Source organism: Halictus rubicundus, chromosome 10, assembly GCF_050948215.1.
Source record: "Halictus rubicundus isolate RS-2024b chromosome 10, iyHalRubi1_principal, whole genome shotgun sequence".
NCBI classification, from domain to species: Eukaryota; Metazoa; Arthropoda; class Insecta; order Hymenoptera; family Halictidae; genus Halictus; species Halictus rubicundus.
The window spans coordinates 16,338,668-16,360,152 of NC_135158.1; the positions used below are offsets into that span (position 1 = coordinate 16,338,668).

The 21,485-nt window shown below is 37.0% G+C and overlaps 6 protein-coding genes across 9 annotated transcripts; 4 read left to right on the forward strand and 2 right to left on the reverse strand.

Moving 5' to 3' along the window:
• The first annotated feature begins 33 nt into the window (after positions 1 to 33).
• On the forward strand, positions 34 to 2,865 carry Arp1 (Actin-related protein 1). Of its 2 annotated transcripts, XR_013082878.1 has the most exons (8): positions 34 to 195; positions 506 to 570; positions 775 to 1,101; positions 1,197 to 1,506; positions 1,657 to 1,830; positions 1,920 to 1,982; positions 2,063 to 2,316; positions 2,690 to 2,865. XR_013082878.1 is itself a non-coding variant. In XM_076794363.1 (7 exons), the coding sequence occupies exons 1-7, from the start codon at positions 148 to 150 to the stop codon at positions 2,204 to 2,206; spliced, it is 1,131 nt and encodes a 376-aa protein (XP_076650478.1). In that variant the 5' UTR covers positions 34 to 147; the 3' UTR covers positions 2,207 to 2,865. The 2 variants fall into 2 exon arrangements, 1 of the variants encoding a protein (XP_076650478.1); XM_076794363.1 differs by having other exon boundaries at positions 2,063 to 2,865.
• Positions 2,866 to 3,510: 645 nt separating this feature from the next.
• Positions 3,511 to 12,088, forward strand: Shtd (anaphase promoting complex subunit 1). Of its 2 annotated transcripts, none has more exons than XM_076795304.1 (20): positions 3,511 to 3,693; positions 3,815 to 3,961; positions 4,055 to 4,372; positions 4,449 to 4,519; positions 4,597 to 4,709; positions 4,793 to 5,062; positions 5,148 to 5,544; positions 5,716 to 5,905; positions 5,994 to 6,399; positions 6,488 to 7,471; positions 7,547 to 8,059; positions 8,138 to 8,641; positions 8,747 to 8,951; positions 9,056 to 9,376; positions 9,446 to 9,674; positions 9,749 to 9,954; positions 10,060 to 10,399; positions 10,499 to 11,147; positions 11,222 to 11,350; positions 11,437 to 12,088. In XM_076795304.1, the coding sequence occupies exons 1-20, from the start codon at positions 3,670 to 3,672 to the stop codon at positions 11,520 to 11,522; spliced, it is 6,102 nt and encodes a 2,033-aa protein (XP_076651419.1). In that variant the 5' UTR covers positions 3,511 to 3,669; the 3' UTR covers positions 11,523 to 12,088. The 2 variants fall into 2 exon arrangements, with proteins under 2 accessions (XP_076651419.1, XP_076651422.1); XM_076795307.1 differs by having other exon boundaries at positions 3,815 to 3,937.
• On the reverse strand, positions 11,761 to 13,389 carry LOC143358304 (rhomboid-related protein 4). Of its 2 annotated transcripts, none has more exons than XM_076795343.1 (3): positions 13,252 to 13,389; positions 12,970 to 13,165; positions 11,761 to 12,813 (listed from the first exon to the last, which is right to left on the reverse strand). In XM_076795343.1, exons 2-3 carry the CDS (start codon positions 13,090 to 13,092, stop codon positions 12,193 to 12,195), a joined length of 744 nt encoding a protein of 247 aa, XP_076651458.1. In that variant the 5' UTR covers positions 13,093 to 13,165; positions 13,252 to 13,389; the 3' UTR covers positions 11,761 to 12,192. The 2 variants fall into 2 exon arrangements, with proteins under 2 accessions (XP_076651458.1, XP_076651459.1); XM_076795344.1 differs by having other exon boundaries at positions 13,245 to 13,382.
• A 355-nt stretch (positions 13,390 to 13,744) lies between these two features.
• On the reverse strand, positions 13,745 to 16,218 carry Fbxl7 (F-box and leucine-rich repeat protein 7). The gene is made up of 2 exons (XM_076795331.1): positions 15,642 to 16,218; positions 13,745 to 15,383 (listed from the first exon to the last, which is right to left on the reverse strand). The coding sequence occupies exon 2, from the start codon at positions 15,368 to 15,370 to the stop codon at positions 14,054 to 14,056; it is 1,317 nt and encodes a 438-aa protein (XP_076651446.1). The 5' UTR covers positions 15,371 to 15,383; positions 15,642 to 16,218; the 3' UTR covers positions 13,745 to 14,053.
• Positions 16,219 to 16,939: 721 nt separating this feature from the next.
• Orc1 (origin recognition complex subunit 1) lies at positions 16,940 to 20,115 on the forward strand. The gene is made up of 5 exons (XM_076795313.1): positions 16,940 to 18,781; positions 18,896 to 19,169; positions 19,243 to 19,508; positions 19,587 to 19,870; positions 19,943 to 20,115. Exons 1-5 carry the CDS (start codon positions 17,298 to 17,300, stop codon positions 20,113 to 20,115), a joined length of 2,481 nt encoding a protein of 826 aa, XP_076651428.1. The 5' UTR covers positions 16,940 to 17,297.
• Positions 20,116 to 20,465: 350 nt separating this feature from the next.
• Positions 20,466 to 21,387, forward strand: LOC143358306 (uncharacterized). Its single transcript, XM_076795345.1, has 2 exons — positions 20,466 to 20,840; positions 20,921 to 21,387. The coding sequence occupies exons 1-2, from the start codon at positions 20,600 to 20,602 to the stop codon at positions 21,385 to 21,387; spliced, it is 708 nt and encodes a 235-aa protein (XP_076651460.1). The 5' UTR covers positions 20,466 to 20,599.
• The last annotated feature ends 98 nt before the right edge of the window (positions 21,388 to 21,485 follow it).

Below are 21,485 nucleotides of genomic sequence, written 5' to 3' on the forward strand. Positions count from 1 at the left end.
TTTGCAACTATCGGAAGAAGTGATTTTGTTTCGCCTAGCTGTCAATAACTGCCTTCAAACCTTACCAGGGAATAGGTGTGTGACTGAGGGGTTACAGTTGTGCATTTTCAAAGTTCTTACATAAAACAGTACATTTTTAAAATAATTATGGAGCCCTATGATGTTATAATTAATCAGCCTGTGGTTATCGATAACGTAAGCGACTCATTAAATTAAAAAATTGTTTCATTTTTTCCGTCCTTTGTGTCGGTATGTCAAATTGAATCATACCATAATGTCGGCTCCTAAGTAACTCCAAAATTTCGAACTCTCTCCTTGAAATGATTGGCATCGAATAGATTATCCAATTTCGCGGACGAAGTTCTTTCGATTTTTTCGGAATCCATATCATTTTTTACGAACATGTCGAGTGTCAAATAAATCCGACGATCTTTCTGAAATTGTTATTATTCCTGTATCTTTAAATCGGTCATTGGATGATTGTGTGATCTTTTCTACTTTTTAGGGTTCAGGAGTAATCAAAGCAGGGTTTGCAGGTGATCAAATACCAAAATGCAGATTTCCCAACTAGTAAGCAGATTATTCTATACAATCTAATTAATATTCCCGGTATAGTGAATATCCGCTGTAATTCAAAATTTTCTTTTCGATTAGATGTATTTTTAATTATTACTTGTATATTAGCTATTTAAAGATAACTACTTACTTTTCACTCTAATTATGTTAACAGATAAATATTATTTTATTTGTTATCGAACCAACAATGTTTTACAGTATCGGAAGACCAAAACACACACGTGTTATGGCTGGTGCTTTGGATGGAAATTTGTTTATGGGTCCAGTGGCGGAAGAACATCGTGGTCTTTTATCTCTCCATTATCCGATGGAACATGGAGTTGTTACAGATTGGAACGACATGGAGAGAATTTGGTCTTACGTATATGGTAAAGACCAATTAGCTACATTTTGCGAAGAGCATCCAGTACTACTGACAGAGGCACCTCTTAATCCAAGAAAAAATCGTGAAAAGGCAGCAGAAATATTTTTCGACGCGTTCAATGTACCAGCTTTATTTATCTCGATGCAAGCAGTACTTAGTCTGTAGGTATTCGATCTATAAATCTGTTATTTGGAACAATATCATTCGGAGACATTGCTTTGTAATAAATATAATTGTTATTCTTCGAATTTGATAGATACGCGACAGGACGAACGACAGGAGTTGTTTTAGATTCTGGAGATGGGGTCACGCATGCGGTACCTATCTACGAAGGTTTTGCTATGCCTCATAGTATTATGAGGGTCGATATAGCAGGCCGCGACGTTACGAGACATCTTCGACTTCTTCTACGTAAAGAGGGTATTAATTTCAAAACAACAGCAGAATTTGAAATTGTTAGGACAATCAAAGAACGTTCATGCTATCTCGCTAGTAATCCTCAGAAAGAGGAAACGATCGAAACAGAGAAATTTCAATATGTTTTGCCTGACGGAAGTTACTTAGAGGTAATTATTTCTTAATTCTAACTACAGGTCGCTGATGGTGTAATTTATTTTTATAAATCAGTTGCATAATGTCACAATGTATATTGAACCTAGTCGAAAATTACTTTGTATCGTGTGATGTATGTAGAGTATGATGCTTCTTTACAATAGATTGGTCCAGCTCGGTTTAGAGCTCCTGAAGTGCTCTTCAGACCAGATTTGATCGGCGAAGAATGCGAAGGACTTCACGAAGTCTTAACATATTCCATTCAAAAGTCTGATATTGATTTGAGGAAGGTGTTGTTCCAGAACATTGTCTTGTCCGGTGGATCAACGCTATTCTGCGTCAGTATGAAATTATTGAGATCCATTTACGAATGAATAATATTTTAATATATGTATATATATATATATATATATTGTTTGTACATTAGGGATTTGGTGACAGATTGTTATCGGAAATTCGTAAAATGGCACCAAAGGATGTAAAAATTAGGGTATGCATAATATTTCGTTAAAATGTGATTTCTTATTTGAATAATTTCTTTGAATGTCATCATTTTGTTGTAATGTTTAGATATCAGCGCCTCAAGAACGATTATACAGCACCTGGATTGGTGGATCCATTCTAGCTTCTTTAGATACATTTAAGAAGATGTGGGTTAGTAAAAGGGAATACGAAGAAAGCGGTACAAGAGCAATTCATCGTAAAACATTCTGAATGTAATTTAGTAAGATCGAAGATTTCAATGACACATAAATTAAGTACAACACATAAATAATGGCACACTCGGCACAAAGATCGACATGTACCGTGTTGACAGTGCTCTTTTAATGCTTTTAACCATCTGAGTTTTGCAGCTCAAAATTCTATGCCAGAGTCATTTTTGACTTATATTAATACTCGCTAATACAGTGACAAAAAAATATGCTATTAATATTGACTCGAATTTTTGTTGTATGCATACGAAAGAACAACTTCCTAAATTATTTAAAAAAGAAGATATTTCTTCTATATTTTTATTGTTGCAGGTATTACATTTAATTTTACGATTTTGTGTAAAGTGTATATTTTTCTCTGTCTATGGTTTTAAGAAATTAAATTATATCCGATTTTGTTTTTACGTGGTGCGAAGTCGATCGTCAGCTAGTGCTGTCGAGATGAAAAGAATGACTCTGGTACAGGATACGGAGGGTTAATGTCGAAATTTCTTTTAAAATGCGTTTTAACTTTGTCTTTCGAACGAGAATAATACCTCCAAGGAATCATGAAACATGCCTGCAATATGATTTATTTTATACTTGAATAGCTGTAAAGGAATTTAATATTTATTTTCAGTCGCAATTTAAAAATAAAATGTTTATTCTGTTTTTACGAAATATCTATTATTTATTACGGTTCCTTGGAAATGTACATAGAAAAATTTTCCAATTTCGATGTATTTAGCGAAATCGAATCCCTATTTATTTATAAATTTGCAATTCTTTATTTTTAAAATATCACATTCACAATTTATATATATATATATATTTGTATTTATGTTTTTTATACTATTTATAGCTTTATTATATTTAATATAACATAGCGATCAGTTTTCAACAAACTAAAAAGAAGTTAAGTGCTTTAGTCGATCGATTTAACGTTATAAGGAAAGAATAATGTAATTTCTACCTGCAGTAACATCAATTTTGCAAAGTATTTGTAAATATGTATGCTTTGGTAAAATAAATCTGTAAACATTTACACGTATAAATGACTAAATACGTCGTGTTCTACATAATCGTTGTCGTTAGTAGTGGTTAATCGCATTCTCTACAGTCTACAATTATAACGTCAATTCAATTATGCCACGTTTCCCGCGATCAAGAAAATTCAGGAAGAATTATCAAAAAGGTATGTTTTGTAATTCTATTCTTATAATTCTTGTAATTCTATTTGTTAAAAATTTTTTACTTATATTTGTGTGTGTGTGTAAACATGTGAATCGTACATTTTGGTAACAGACTTTTGTATACACCGGCGTATACATATTCGAATATGGCGACGTCCATAGTGACGCATCATTTAACAACATCAAATTCTCAAAAATACTTTACAAGATCATCTTAAATAAATAACGTAATATCGTGTTTTCTGGTTTTTAATTATCATAGTCTGCAAATCTGGATGAAACTAGGGAGAAGATGATTGCCGCTTCAGAACCGGTGGTAAGTCACCTACTCTTTTTTAGGTTAACAAGCATACAATCGACACAAATAATTTTTTCAGTTACTTAATGTTATAAAATTATGTTATTGTAATTACATCCGAGTCATTTTCTCTTTGAAGGAGTATACTCCTGGTGGGAGACAAACAATTTTAAGGCATCCTGAACCAGTAGTTACCAGGCAACAAGCATTAAATAACCAATCAACCGCTGGAGAGAGTATTTTATTACAAAAATTTAGTCAAGTAAATATTTCAGATAGATCGCTGGTAAGTCGACGACTTTTTACATGGTCAATTATGGTTGAATTAGCCATCTCTGATATTAGAATTGTTAACAAATAAAACTATTCAAACGTGCAGAAAGACTTCTGGATTGTACGCGAGAATGATTTGTGCGGCGAAGAAGAACTATATTGCTCGGGCAAAGTTGCGATTCATTCGAAGGGTAGTCAAAATACCCGAGTGCTACAAACAACTTACACTTGTGAAACAGACATTAAACACGCCTTATGGTGTAAATTTCATACCAGTATACCCAATCGTCTATTGAAAGGGAAAGAATCAGAGGACGAAGAGTGTAACGATAAACTGGTAGAATGTATATGTTTAATTGATTCTTATACTCTGAAAGTTTTCACAGAAACTGGTGAGGATTATATATCCAGTTTACAGTTTCAGGTAAAAGTTAAATATAACAACATAACAAATGAAATCTTTCTATTAGACTTAAATTTAGAACTGTGTTGTGATATAGGTATCTGCAGTTTGGCCTACAAAATATGGAATTTTATTAGAGAAGTCGCAAGTTCCTACATCGGAGATAAGGTTTGCTTCTGTTCATTAAACGTTTCATATTGTAAATATTAAGAAATAATATCTATAGTTTTATTGATTGCTTGCAGGTATACGTCATTAGATGGAAATAGATTACAGTTGCATAACGATACGAATTTACCAGTGGCTTTTTCTCTAATGCATCCTTTAGATGAAATTTGCCCCGTGCTCATTAAACACGGTACTGCAACTGTATTTTGTGCATTCTCTTATAATATTAAGATTAATTCAAGTAATTTTTATATATGAACATAATATTTGCAGGAAGCATATCATACATGTATGATTCGAATCAGAGAATTGTATTTACTAGTTCTGAACCATCTTTGGCTGTGATATATGATACAAAGACTGGATTGCATTCTGTATATAAAATTCGTAAAGCGTTGACGGAAGAATGTCAAATCGTTTGTGGAAGTAATGACACTACTCCTAGCATATTTAATCAGTCGGCGAGCGCATCACCGCTGAATTTCGGTAGTAACCTTTCGTATAACAAAAGTTGTACAAATAAGGGATACCTAAGTATATTTGGTAAATCGTTGTTCTTTCTATTATCAAAATTTAAATAATTTTACATAACTTTTATTAATATCTGTTTCGACTAATTGCAATTTAGGAGTACCGAATCCGCAGTTAAGTACTATGGGACTAGGTATAACAAACAGTCCATTTGGTTCTCGAACATCTTATACTACAACATGCTCAGGAGGACCGTCTCCTTCGCAACAACAGCAACAACACTCTCGATCTCAGAGTCCAATGGCAACTATTTCACGTTGTCAATCTCCTACTCACTCTGCATTTTCACCATTGCTTGGAGCACCGCCTACTTCGGTCATTCATCACACTAAATTACACCACGCGATTATGGCCTCTGCATTGAGCCACGCACAGAATAGTCCTGTTGGAAGTTGTAGCAATATACAATTGCAAGATATCGTTGCATCCAGTAAACCGTTGTATCCAGACATTTGCCTCGATCATGTGTGGACTGAAAATGTTGGAATTCCCAAGTAAGTATTCCGGTTGTCTATATTGTACATCCTTTACAATCCCATCATTACATACCCTATTACAGATTTCCTATGTGTTTCCAATTCCTATGGACTTTAACTAGAAAGTAAGTTAGACAATGTTTAATCAAAGAACTATAACAGCAGCATTAATCGTTTCATCCTTTTAAGGGAAGTTGTGTCTGGTCGGGCCTCGAAAGTTTTTTTATCGTCGGATCTTGTGGGGCAGAGTTACTTGTGCTATTTGGTGCCACAACGATCTCAACTTTTCCTAGTGAGGCTCGAGAAAACTAATAAACAACAACAAATTATTTTTGGCATGGTGACAAGCATTGTGGCAAAGGATGCCGTCAGTATACCAGTCAGTATATTTATTCATACCTCTTTCTACGTATCCATGTATAATAATTGTTATAAAAGTAAAGTACCTTATCTACTTCTTTTCACAGAATTTACATATGATAGCTATAATGGATTTGTCGAATGGAGTGGTATTGTATTCCGGTGTGATTTGTGTGGGAAAACTACATGTCACCGGAATTCTTCCGAATTTAACTGGATGCAATTATTTCCTGTCCAGTATTAATCCGAAACTAGGCTCTCCCTTTCCTCGACGAAGTTCACTGATCTCACAAAACTGCGGCACCGCACACGATCTTAAATTCGATGAAGGATTGCACTTGTTAAGTCCGGTGGGAGGAAACTGCGCAAGACCTCCAATTTTGTTAGAAAATTCTTTAGTCGATTCGAATTATCTTGTGTTAAAAGAAGCAGTAGGGAATAAGGTTACTCTAGAGTATGGTAACAAGAATTATTTTCGAATTACTTTACCTACTTCCAGTACCTCTCCTTTAGGTAACACAAAGTGTATATTATACGCAAGAAATCGTTGAACTGTTAATTATGTTCTGTTAGTAAAAAACTATTTAATATTTCTTTGCAGTTACCAAATGTTTGCAAACGCTGAGAAGCGTTCTACAAAAAGACTTAGCGATGCAGCTACTAGTCAAATGGTACGGAGCTCGAAACGCTCCTGGGCCCCAAGATTTTTCATCAGAACAAGAGTGGTATCATTTCCTGGTAGTTTTATTTACATTATTGGGTTACGAGGTTGAAAAGTTACAATTAATTCAAAGAAACGAAAACGATCAACTTGCCGAACGCAATAGTCCAATGGTGGTACCGAAAAAACAGAAAACAAACAATTCTGGGTCCACCGACGATTGGATATACATGATGCATTCTGTTAAAAATGGGAACCCGCAAATTTTTGTTTCAAATATACTCGGTGTTCAGAAAACGTCCAGCACTCGTCAAATATCGGTGTCAAATGCTACAGAATCGAACACCACAGGAAGAATCAACGTACAATCGATTTTATTTCCATATTTCCCGCTAGTTCTGTTCTCGTTGCATCTCTTATACGAAGAATTGAAGTTGAATTGTGTAATGTCGGAAAGTTTACCATTGCTCGCGCAGTTATTGTATCAGTTAAGCGCAGATTTGAAATTCGAAATGTACTCGCATCACTATTTTCTAGATTTTCCGTCTCTTTGCCACGTACGAGACGCTACATCTCAAATAGGCGAGACAGACTTGCCAAAGATCACTGTACCGAATTACATTCAGCCTAAGCCACCGAATATATTTGAGACTTTAGACAATTTATTAAACAAAAGAGAAACGGCGCCGTTCCCTTATCTAAGCCAAGTGAATCCGAAAACGAAAAATATCGTTTTCTTAACTGCGCTAATAGCACACGAAAACGAAACGAATGTTCCGGAAACTGATCAGTTTGTGAAACATGTAATACCAGTTGGTAGCCGGATTGATTTCCAAGAGAATGGAGCCAAACACGAGAAAGACATATTTCGAAAAGTTGACTACTCTACAATAGATAGGATAGTGTTGATATATCATGAAATGGGTAAGCTATCGAATGTTCGAAATGCTTTCCATTCGAAACTCGAATTTTAGTAACTTGAAATATTTGTGGTTTCAGGTATGACTAAGAAAGATCTTGAGATTTTGCCTCCCGGTGTATCGTTGTTGTTGAAAGATGTGATGTACAGGTGTAGAGAACGGCCCCCATCGAACTGGCCGATGCAAGCATACGAATTGATCGATCGTCAAGACTTGGCAGCGTTGGACAAGCATTTAAAATCGTCTATATCGAATCAGCACTCGGAGAACGAAGGGAAAAACTATTCCATCAAAGATCCCGAACAAGACGATGGCATGGAATTCGATGACGTTGTGTTAAAATTAAGGTTCAACAAAGACCATAGGGTAACAGAAGTACGAAAACTCCTTAATTCTTCGAAGCCAGTGAGAATAGCAATCGTACAAAGGCCAGACGTAAGCGATCACGAGTTCATAGAAGAACAAGAGAAGCATTTGCATGCGTTGTGTACGAGGACGATGGCACTTCCTGTGGCCAGAGGCATGTTTACGTTAAGAACGTCGACGCCTATTATCACAGAACAATTGCCAATTCCACGACTGTGTTTAACTGGTACGAGATAAAACCTACTGAAACAAGTAGGAATACATTACATATTTAGATTAGACGAAAATATAATTTTTCTCGTAGGAAAAGCACCTCCTCGTGGGACCACTGTAGAGTTGGCTCACATCGACGTTCCTCCAAATATGAATTTGTGGCCTTTGTTTCACAATGGTGTCGCCGCAGGGCTTCGTATTCATCCAAACGCGTCAAACATTGATTCGACGTGGATCGTGTACAATAAGCAGCAACAAGGAGAATTCGGCATCGAACATTCAGGCTTTCTGATGGCTCTCGGTTTGAACGGACATCTTAAGAATTTAGCACCGTTTAACATGTTCGAATATTTAGTAGAATGTCACGAAGCTACAAGCGTTGGCCTTTTACTGGGATTATCGGCGACGCATCGTGGGACGATGAACGTTTCGATGACTAAATTGTTGTCGCTTCACGTTGAAACGTTATTGCCACCGACAAGTATCGAACTAAGCGTTCAACACAATGTTCAGGTTGCTGCCTTAATGGGAGTTGGTTTGGTATACCAAGGTACTGCTCACAGGCACATTTCACACGCTTTGCTATCAGAAATTGGTAAGCACTATATATATATATATATATGTATATGTGCATATAGTGTATATACATATACACTTACAAGAGTTCATCGAACATTTAATTATGGTTGGGTGAATTTAGGTAGACCGCCAGGACCGGAAATAAAGAACTGCGTGGACAGAGAGTCCTACTCGTTAGCGGCGGGATTAGCATTAGGTTTAGTTGTTCTGGGAAGCGGCGGTGGGCCAGACCTGACTAGTATTCCGGACACTTTACATTACTATATGGTGGGTGGACATGTTAGACCTTTCACTGGTTCGCAGAAAGACAAATACAAATCGCCTAGGTACTGATTTACTAATTTCGTTTATATTACACTACAGAAATGGTTTTTTTTTATACAGCAACTTTTAGTTTATATATATATATATATCTATTTAATGATTTCAGTTATCAAATCAGAGAAGGTGATTCTATAAACATTGATGTAACGAGCCCCGGAGCAACGATAGCTCTAGGTCTTATGTACTTCAATACCGGAAATCGGGCGGTTGCAGAATGGATGCAGGCCCCTGACACTCAATATCTACTTGATTTTATACGACCTGATTTCTTGTTACTGCGAATATTAGCAAAATCGCTTATTCTTTGGAATGAGATTGAGCCGACAAAGTCTTGGGTTTCCAGTCACGTGCCCAATATTGTTTATAAATACAGACTACAAAAACCGACATCCGAAATAGCACAAAATGTAGATTTGGAGACCATGAAGTTAGTATATCGAATCTATATGATTTCCGTTCTGTTTTCATTCTCTCACTAATATTCATTCAAATACAGCCAAGCTTATTGTAATATTATCGCGGGAGCCTGCATGGCCCTGGGTTTGAAGTATGCAGGCACTGCCAACAGAAATGCCTTTAAAACTCTGTACAATTATGCTCAGATGTTCACGGCGTTGTCGCACAAAACTATCGCGGAGTTGGCAGGGAAATCGACTATTGAAACCTGCTTAAATGTTACTTTACTTGCTGCTGCTGTTGTAATGGCGGGATCGGGTGATTTAGAGGTAGGATACTTGATATTGTTCACCTTCATGTGATAACGTTGTTCGGGCAGTTTGTAATTTTGATAATTTTACAGATAATGAGGATATGCCGACACGTGAGAACTCGTGTGGGTCCAGCAAGCAGCGTCGTTACGTACGGTTCCCATTTAGCAACGCATATGGCCCTTGGTCTTCTGTTTCTTGGAGGAGGAATGTACACTCTCTCAAATAGTCCTAGTGCAGTAGCTGCACTTATAATCTCTCTTTTCCCGAAATTTCCAACTCACAGTAATGATAACAGGTTTATATGCTACTGCAATTTAGTCGCAAAAATTTGTATTTTTGCAATATTATTGGTACACTAACTATGATGGTGTGTGTCACTGATCGATTTTATGGTTCGTAGGTATCATTTACAAGCGTTGAGACACCTGTATGTGTTGGCTGCAGAACCACGTGTTATTTTACCTAGGGACATCGATAGTCGTCAGTATTGTTATAGCAAAGTACATTTAACATTCGAATCGGAAAAGCAAGCTGAAGGACAAGATTTGGTACTTCAATCGCCATGTTTGTTACCACAGTTATCCAGTCTTAAAAAGATCGAATTGAAAGACGAACGGTATTGGGAGATTATTTTCGAGAAAGGTCATAATTGGCAGCATCTTGAAAACATGCTTAAGAAAAGTGAACCGTTGGATGTTAAACAGAGAGCTGGTTGCTTACCGTACATAGAAGATCCTCACGTAAATGATATATTATTTAATATAGTCTAAAATAGTAAATCATATATTTACCGAAAGTTAATTATCGCTTACATATTAATTGCTGTTAAATGTTTGCAGGGATTTAGGAGTTTAATTGCTCAAACGTTAACGACAGAAAATGTGATTGCCTGGGCTGCTCGCCCCGAATCTGTCACCTCATTTACGAACAACAAAACTGTATTGAATATAGTGAAGTACTTTTTACAGTGGCCTAAGAAAGATAAAACTAATATCGAGAATAACTTGAACGCACAGTCGTACAGTAGTCTAGCTAAAAGTAGTTCTGGATATCTGACACAGAGCTTGAGCGACGTGTCCGAAAGAATAAGTGGCAGCTGGAACGAACGATCGGATTCGTCCACCGAGAAAATGGAAATTGCAGAACTGTCGACTGGTTTAAGAAATGCTAGTTATTCGTATAAGTTGGAAGGACAACACTTCGACATGACAGAGTTCGAGAAACACTTCCTCCATACTTTCGCCATAATTGTTTACGAATGCGTGATAAAAGATAAAGTCACGCTTCTTCCTTTGTGGGTCAATTTATTAAAGAGCATAGAAATCATTGAGAGAGAACCAAACAGTTTCTCCGTCTGGCAAATCAAACTTGTTTCGTCGCAAGTGTTGAGACGGTCTTACACGGAAAATAGGAATCCACTGCTGAATGCGGAAAGCGTAAAAGCAATTGAACAAAAAATTTCGTATATTATAGATAGTTGGGAACATGGTAATTAATTGAATTTCTTTCATTGCGATTCTCCTACCTTCGGTCCGGAACTATTCTCGATTTTTATTTTCTAGATCTGAAATCGTACATCAAGTCATACTTAACTACAGGAGAGATCCAGGGTGATTTAACGTCGTTGCAGAGAATGTGTTCATACTTCATATTTTACGACATACCTTACAGAATGGATGATAGGACAGTTTGTAAGTTTTTTTTTTTTATTCGCTTGTTAACTTGTATTTTCCATATTTCTGTGATATATTTACCATTGTCGTTGCATCTTTTTTAGTGGCTTCAATTCTGAATCCAGAACTGAGATCTACAATACCGAATGTTAAATTGTACAACTTGTATGAAATTTTTAAATTCTGTTAATCGCGTTACTCGCGTTCGATTTTCGAACGATTGCAGTTATTCCGTGAATGAAATTATGAGAGATCGATAATTTGAATTATATTTTCGCTTCACAATTGAAAAACGTATAGAGAATACAGAGTCATTTTCATAAATCAGTTTTATTAGTTGTATAAATTACGAAATGTAGATAATCTGTAATGTATTATGTAACGCAGAAGAATATAAGCTGAATCAAATGTAAATAAGGTAACAGTCGTATTGATAGAAAATTAATTTATTGTTTTATACAATATAACAAATGCGTAAAGAATATATTAATCGCCATTTCTTATATACATATATATACATACAAACATCCCTAAAAATAATTTACATACTTGGCTTCAGCAAAATCATGAATATTTAAATTTTTTCTAAGATAGATTAATGTATAGTACATTAAATAAGTCTTTGATCGATTTCTTAAATGTATTAATTAATAAATAAGAGCTACAAGGTACTAGAGTACTGCCACGAAGATAACATTAGTAACTTGTAAATGTGCTGTACATTCGTCCAAATATATTTTAATTTATAATTTGATAGTCAAATTTGTTTAAAATAATTGTCAAATTCGCCGATATGAATATTTCCGAATCTATTGAAATATTATAGAAGCCTCAAATTGTAAGTTTTCTCATTCGAAACATTAAAAAAAAAATGAATTTCGTCTTCTGTAGAATTGTTCTTCGTGTATAATTGGAGTACCGGTCAAATTATGTATTATGTTATCTATTCTTTCTCCAACAAAAGTATAACAATACAAAGAACCAACCAAAATACCCCCAAAATGTCCAATAAACGAAGACTGTGGTACTAAAAGATGAATTAAGACCAACTCTACCCAAACAGCAGTCTTACTGGGAACTCTATACCCACCGATATTGTGAGTTCTGTCTTGTTCCTCGCAAACTACAATTACTTTTAATGCGAACAAGACCGCAGAAAATCCAATAGCACACTGAGTGTAGTACGCGTAGTCTCCTGTCAATTGCATCAAGGCATAGCCTAAACTTGCATACATAGCGCTACATCCGACCGTAAGAGTGCTTAATAACAAAATAAAATTCATCGTTCCATACATGGGTTCTAAGTAGGAGCCTTTTAAGATCAAAGATACCATGTTGTAATACAAGTGCATGTCCGAACCATGTTCAAAACTTGACATTACAAAAGACTTCCAGTTTTTATGCTTGAACACTTTCAACGCAGATATGCATACTTCCTCCGCGTTCCAAGGAACTTTTATTACACCTACGTACAGCAGGACCTGGTAAAATAGAAATTTCTATATCGTCTTATTGTTTCAATGAATCCAAAAAAGTTGGAGATATCTCTACATATTTCGTAAAAAGACGGAGAAACAGGTAAAATTTAATCCAAGATTGGCATTTCATCAGTATGTAAAATTAGAGAAAATACTTACTTGACCAAGAATCGTAACCAAAGTAGCCGGCGGAATTTTATCAATGCCGAAATTGAAAGCTTGCAAACACAGCAAATAAATACCGTATTGAAGGCCCTGTTGTCTTCTTTGAGCGGGCCTCATGATTGTTTCACTTTGATTAAAATTTCATCGATATTCTTCGCTATGGAGCACTCGAAGACCAATTGATTTCACGCTGCATTCAAAGATAACACGTTAAATCGATTTATAGTAAAATATAACAAACACATTGTTGTGAACAGTATTTAACTTACGACTTACATGAACACGTGTGGCCTTCTTTAATTGTTAATCATTGACTTCTGACACAATTGATCATTTTGGTTAGATTTATTGCAATCAGAAACGTCATTTCATTTCGTAAATGTAGTAAAAAGTGCTGCATACATTCGACCAATCCTGTGAAACCACGTGCTCTTATATATGTATACGTACTTACTCATGTGTATCTTACGTAAAATGTCACCATGTGAGTCAGAAGTTTAAAACTAATCTACATACATACGATACCTGTCTCACATTTCTTGTAATAAAATGCTGTGCAAGTACGTTCGAAAAAAATGTGTAAGAAGGCCAGGTAAAGTTCTAATCTGACTTCTCGTTTGTTAAGACAAACATATATGTTACAAATCCATAGGGTCTGCATTGTAATTATTATTGAAGAGGATACAATGAACTGTCAAGCCACGCATTATCTACTGTATATATATATATATATATATATATATATATATAATATATAATTCTAATTGAATAGAGTCTGAACATTTTTATTTATAAAATAAATATACAAATTACATAAAACTTGAAAGATTGCTTTCGCGTATTAAATTATAAAATTAATAAATAGCAAAGGGTAATATTTCGGAACGAATGTAAATATATATAGACATATACGATACACTCTCGCATGACTTGTGGTATACAATATATATATGTATATATATCTTCACAATCGTCGAAGAATTGCTTTTTACAAATTAGTGTCTAGATGAGTGATGAAACGAGAGTTGTTAATAAATAGATAGTAAATGCGGTGTAAATAGAGGACGGTTTGAAAGGCTCAGCTGGAGAAACCAGGATTAGTATGCTCTATGATGCATCTACGACAATAACGTTTCACCGCTCGGTATCCGACCCACGTAACTCTAGGACATTCGCCAATATTCAGTTGTCTCAATCCTCGTACATAGTAGGCTAACGCTTCCAGGCCAGCATCCGAGATTCGCTCGCAACCGCATAGAGACAACTTCTTCAAATTTGGACATCCGGTCGAGAGAGCCTCGAGGGTCGCGTCACCGATATCGCATTTTCCTATGTCGAGAGCTCTCAACCGGGGACATCCACGGGCCAAAGCCAACGTGGCACTGTCACTGAGTGCTTCACAGCCACGAGCATTCAAGTATCTTAATTTGTAACAGTGCCTGGCGACGACTAAGAGCCCAGCATCGGACACGCGATCGCATTTGCCTACCGAGAAATAACGCAAGGACGGACCAAGGCGGGCTGCCAATTCACGTACTCCGAAATCCGTGATTCTCACACAATCAGAGACGGATAACTGTCGTAGACTGGCGCAATAGGAAGAGATCGCGACGAGACTGGCATCGGTTATACGACCGCATCGTCGCAGATACAAGCAACCGAGATGTGGCATGCGCGAGAGTGTCACTACCAAACCGGAATCTTCGACCCCGTGACAGTCGCTCAGATCCAACGACTGCAGTTTCAGCGTTGTTATTCGGCTGCATGCTCTGGTCACGCCGACGCATCCCGTCAGGTCCAGTTCCTTCAGATTTATACAATTGTCTAATACAGAGCTGACATTCGTGTCTGTAATACGTCTGGAATGCCGCAGTACCAACGAAGTTAAACTTAAAAATGGCAGCTGAGTGAAAATACTAGCCAGGCCAACAGCACCTTCGAGCACAAGACGACGAATACACGCATGACATCCTCGTCTGGACAATGCGTTTAACGCGATGGTCGCGTTTTGGGGATAGCGTATTTCTACTTCTTTCCAGAGGGACGGATCCCACGCTATTTCCCAAAGGCGTCTGCATGTTTGGGCAATGGAGCAGAGGTCTCTGGTACCCAACCAACTGAATATTCTTAACAGCAACGTATCATCCAGCTGACACAGATCAGCTGTGTAGACACATTTCTGCTGCAACAAAGTTTGTTGTCTAATGGGTACCGATATAGCTGTCGACAAAGACGTAGATCTGCAGGCATTGTTGTCCAGAGTATGGTATCCTAAATCAATCGCATCCGAGGGTGGTCTATACAGACCCACTTTTTGCGATGAGTATATAGCTTCCCTCTCGGAGCTGCCTTTTTCCCCAAAGGATGGAAGGAGTAATGGACAAGATCCATCCATTCCATGCTCTGTTCTAAATTAGACAACTTAATATTATTTTCACTTCCATTTGCTTCGTATGATTCGCGGAATTTCTGTTCCTATGTCTGCGTTAAACTTGTAGGATTAAGTAAGTACGTGAAAAATGAGAGTAATTTAAAAAAAGGCAAATTGTACAAATAGGACTCAAATTTCGCGGGCATATCGGCAGTTAATTGAGCGATATTCGTAACAAGTTTAGAAAATAATATCCTTCTCTGTGTAAAATAAATATTCGTGAATCTATACTTACTAATGTGCGATAAACAGGAGAATTATCAACAATACGTGACATTGCAGGTCAATATCGATCTATCTGCCACTGCCACCATTTTGATCTTACATTCCAGTTCTTAAAGCAGCGAAAATTTCCAGTTGTTTCTTCTCTACGCATTAAAACATATTGCTTTCAGATACATCGGTTAATACGCATCTGCCACTTTAAGTTGATTATGTACACGGAACGATAGATTGAAATGAAAGTATCAAATTCGATAGATAACGTAAGGTCCCAATACAGTCGATAAATCCCCACTTTAAAGGGGCCTGCTTTAAGCCAATCTCCATGTAGCGAGAAAACAAATTTTCTGTCTTAACAACAAAATTTAGTAAGTACCAATTCTACTTCGTGACGAATTATTTTTAATAAACAGTGATTACAAATTATTATCCATGTTTTCATTGTTTCCTTTTTTTTTCTAAATGTGATAAAACTACAGTATACGTTAGTTCTACAATTTTCTTCAACAATGAGCTCTCATAAAATTAATTTATCCTTTCCACTAAATGTAGTAAAAAATAATAAAATTAACGGTGAGGGGACGAAGAGATCGCATGCGAGAAATTGGAAACGCTGAAAAACGCAACAATACATATCGTAACATATATAGCTGACTCATAATATGGTCAGAGAGTATCCTCTCTGATATGACGAAGAAAACAATGCCCACTTTCTATTTTTAAAATGCCATTGTAATTATTATCAAATTACAGGACACCTATTAGAAAGCGTGTATTCTACAACTTTTAATTTGAGCCATCAAAAATTAAAAAATCTCAACGTAAATTCGTTGAAATATTGTCTTTTATCCGAGTGTGAATGATTCTTGCTGTATTTGCCATAATGGGTAGTGCAATAAGCGGCAGGAATCATCTGCTCTTGAAAATCTGTAAATAGCGCCACTAGACCGTAGCGGCAAAACGCTCAAACTGTTAGCCAAACGTTACCGACCGAGTAGTGCCGCCAGCGCCACCTACCGGTGGAAACCAGAAACCTAATCGGCTACAAGCTTGGGCATTTTGCCACTACGAGTTAATGGCGCTGTTTGCAGATTTTTGCCGGAAGATGTACGTGGCGCCACCCAGCGGCAGAATCCTGAACACTAATCGGCTACAAGCTTGGGCATTTTGCCACTACGAGGTAATGGCGCTGTTTGCAGATTTTGCCGGAAGTTATACGTGGCGCCACCCAGCGGAGGAATCCTGAATACAGCGGACGAATACACAGCTCGTATTATTTAAAAGTTTCTTTATTAATTGAAAATATTACGATTGACCAATTCATCAATCCAAAAGAATGTAACGAAAGAGTGTTTTAAAAATAAATATTGGAACGCAATATTTTGTATATTTTTCATTGTATACACGTAAACATACTGAATAACTCTTTTGATTCCGATATCTATGTATGTGTTGCGGTAACGAAAATTTGACGGTTCATACGTAATTTCACATGTGTTTATTGTTGTCTTTCGTGTTGTGCAAAGTATTTCTGTATATTGGCGTCTCATTTCTTTTGTGTCATTTAACGATGAAATGTTAAAAAGTGTGTTTATAAAAAAGGCATTAATAATATTTTAAAATGTGTTGTACAAAATAAATGTGTAAATATATTTAGAACAAGATTGCAATGACCACGAAATTAAATAAGTACTCCGATAATCAGATACTCGCAAGCCTTGATGCACAATCCGATTCCGATTCGAGACACGCAACTAAACAGGCTGCGAATAAATTGGATAAAAAACGATCTTCGAGATTACAGGCTAAAGAAAAGAACAATGGAAACGTATCTTCGGATGAAGAAAATATATTTGAAAGCGTTCGTTACGCGTTACAAAAAAAACGTATTTTACGTGACGAGAAAGTGTCGCTTAAAATTAAATTAAGGCGATCCACTGAGCAGAGTTTGTACAAAATTGATACTGATTCCGAATGCGGCAGAAGTAATCGAGGGTCGAAACAGAGCAGAAGAAGTTGTTTGAACATAGAAAGCGAAAGTTCTTATACTGACAGTAAAAGTGATTCTGGGTTTATCAAAGGGAAAATCCCAAGGGAATTAAAAAATTTAGAGTCCGGGCAAGAAACATTAATTCACGATAGAATTAGAAAACCACCCCTGAGACTTTCTTCCTATTATTGTGGTTCGTTAGATTCCTTAAATAATTTAGAAACTCCTCGAGTAAATTCTCCATCCCTTAGGAGCAGAAAGAACATTAATTACAATCAAGGCACAGTGCTTAATGTTATCGAAAATAACATGGAAGTAGAAAACAAAAGGTTGAAAGAAACCATGAGTAAAAACTCAAATGTATCTAATGTACGGAGTAGTTCAGAAAGTAGAACTCCCAAAAATAGTAGGATCAACAAAAGGAATCGTCTTCCTTCTGTAAATGATAACGAGACAGATAGCAGTACAGATACCACAATAATAAGAACTAAATCAATGAGAAAGTCCAACGAATTGAAAAATGTAGCAAACGATAAGACAAATAATTTTGCGACCAGAAAGGTGGCTACGAAAGAAGAGAAGTTACCTGATACACCTAGCAGGACCAGCAAACAGAGAAGCACAATTGCCGAAGATACTCGGAAAAATGGTCAGCATGTTGGTAAAACTAAAAGCAACGAGGAATTGGCTGATCTCTATAAATGTATCCAAATCTCATCAGAAGTTACACTCATTCCTATAAGAGGGGACAAACAGAAAAGAGTAAATTCTGAGAATAAGCAAAAAAGTGTGCAGTCTGTCGATAATAACAAAAGCGACGAGGAGGAAGAATCATTGGCCAACATGTATAAACGCATTAAAATTTCCTCGGCAAAGAAAAAAGTTTCCACGCCGCAAAAGAAAAATAGTGTAAGAAGAAATATTGAGGCACAGCTAGACAAAGTTCTACCAAGCACTCCTAAGTCGCGTTCGTTGAAACCTAACAATTTAACACCGTCAATTGGAAAAAGACACAGTGCCTTATTGAAACCAGCTACACCCTTACAGGAGGCCAGATCCAGATTGCACGTTAGCGCTGTGCCAAAGTCTTTACCTTGCAGAGAAGAGGAATTCAATAATATTTTCACATTCCTCAAAGGCAAATTAGAAGACAAGAGTGGAGGGTACGTATCGACAAAGGAAACTTCTATCTTGTAATTCAAAACAAGTTATAAAACTTTAAAACTGTAAAAATGTGGTTTTTTTTATAAAACTATAAAAATGAATGAATATTACAGGTGTATATACATAAGCGGAGTACCAGGGACTGGAAAGACTGCAACTGTAAACGAGGCTGTGAGATGCTTGCAGAAACTGACAATCAAAGGCCAATTGGATAACTTTGATTACGTTGCTATTAATGGCATGAAATTAACAGAACCAAGACAGTCTTACGTGCAAATCCTGAAACAGCTGGACGGTAGAACCGTTACCTGGGAGCAAGCTTATCGTATACTCGAGCAGAGGTTTCACAGGGCCAGTTCTAAAATGACGCTGCTTCTTGTAGACGAAGTACGATTTATTTTGAACAGTTTCACCAGTTTAATCGACGTCCAAGCGATTCATTCGTTAATTGTTATTGCAGCTCGATTTTTTGTGTACGAAACGCCAGGATGTCGTATACAATCTATTAGATTGGCCAACAAAGACAACGGCACAGCTGATCGTCGTGACCATTGCTAACACCATGGACTTGCCCGAAAGAGTGCTAATGGGTCGTGTTACGTCGCGGTTGGGCCTTACTCGATTAACGTTTCAACCGTACAATCACAAACAGTTACAAGAGATCGTAATGTCTAGATTGAAAGACTTCAACGGCTTCAGGAGCGAAGCTGTACAGCTTGTTGCACGGTATCGTCGCGATCGAATTGAGTGGAATTCCATTGTGAAATTCGAATCGCTGTTGCTCAGAAAAGTGTTCTGTTACAGAAAAGTTTCGGCCGTATCTGGAGACGCCAGGCGAGCTTTGGATATATGTCGTCGCGCAATGGAGATCGCGGAGTCGCGGAAAGCTGAAACGATATCCCTTCAAGACGTCGCCGTGGCTGTGTCCGAAATGATAGCATCCGCAAAAGTTCAGGCCATAAAGCGTTGCTCGAAAATGGAGCAAGTGTTTTTACAAGCGATATCCGCGGAGGTAACGCGAACATCCATCGAGGAAGTATACTTCAAAGATGCGTACGCGCAGTTCGAGGCGCTGTGCTCCTTCGATGGTGCGTTTATTTTTGGGTAACCAGCGTGTTGAAATATTTCCTCAAAATAATGCATTCGATTTTACGTTACAGGCATCAAAATTCCCACCGTAACGGAGATGCTCGCAATTTGTGGAAGATTAGGGGCTAGCAGATTGTTGATATGCGAGCACTCGAGGAACGACATATATCAGAAAATTTTATTGAACGTCTCCACGGACGACATTCATTACGCAATTCAAGAATTAGATTCGAAATTGAAATAACATGAATTATGCGATATATTTAGAGTGGATATGGACGCGTGGGCATTTTGCTGCACGTCCGCATGTGTTATTGACAGTGCCTTGATGAATTGAATGACATTATCAATCTCATGTATGAATTTTGTAGTATACATTAATTTATTCATTAAATTTTATATCGAAATGCATCGGCCGATCGTTAACATTATTTTTTATGCGAAACAATAATTATGTTTAAGCAACTACATTGTAATACCGTGCCTTCCTCGGACGATAACGTGTCTGTAACTTTCGGCAGATTTTGTCATCGATATAAATATATATATATATACACACACATGTATCTGTTATAATTTAACGAATTACGTAAGTCAAGGATCTTATTTGAGACTTTTCTGTACTATTAATAAAGAATCGTTAAGCAAATTCTAAATCGAGCCAGTGTCTTGTCAGAGTCGAAAACGTCTGGACCACGTTCGAAAATTAGCCGTTCAACGACAGAGTTATGGGCGACGAAAATATCGAGGAGACGGTTCTCGCGCTCTACAAACAAGGAAAATGGGAGGATATTGTTAACGTTAATTGTAATTTCAACGGATTTGAGAAATGTCGGTTATTCTGGGTTCTGCCAACTATGAAGGATCTATGTTGGGTCAAAGAATTAATTGACAAGCACGATGTGGTTGGACTAACGAGCGTAGGGTGTGGGACTGGATTATTCGAGTGGTTGTTTCAAATGTATTCTGGTAAATTCAATTAATTTTCACACGCAGGACCGAGTTCACGTACGAAACTGGTATAATCTACCGACACCCTCTTTTTCAAGGATTGGAGGTTGCCGGTATAGAATTGGATCGATCATGGTGGTGCAGTAAGTATTCTCCACCTTTGTTTTTGAGCAACGTGTCGTTTATCAACGGAGATAACGCAACAAATATATGCGCACCGGAAAACCATGCCCTTCTGTTTTGTTACTTTAACAACGGACCGGCGTTCCGCAAGTACGTTCAGATTTTCAAAGGAGAATTAATTTTCGTCATCGGCCCTGAGGAGAATCAACAACGTTGGACCGATCCAATGCCTTTCGACGAAAAGTTCCGTGAATTCGGTTGGATGCTGTTAAGCAAGAGAAAAATTGAACGAACCAACGATTACATTACGGCCTACGGTAGATGTAATTTTGAAAAATTGCACGTTTCGAACAATCGACGATCGACAGCATACTGTACGACTATCGAATCGCTGGAAAGTATCGCGCCGCAGATGCAGATCGATTCAGAGCGATACAGATAGTTGTGTAAATACTTGTATATGTAGTTGTTTTATTTAAACGTCAATGCTGGTGTTTATAGCGTTGTAATTACAATATATGTTTAAATAACCGGATCATC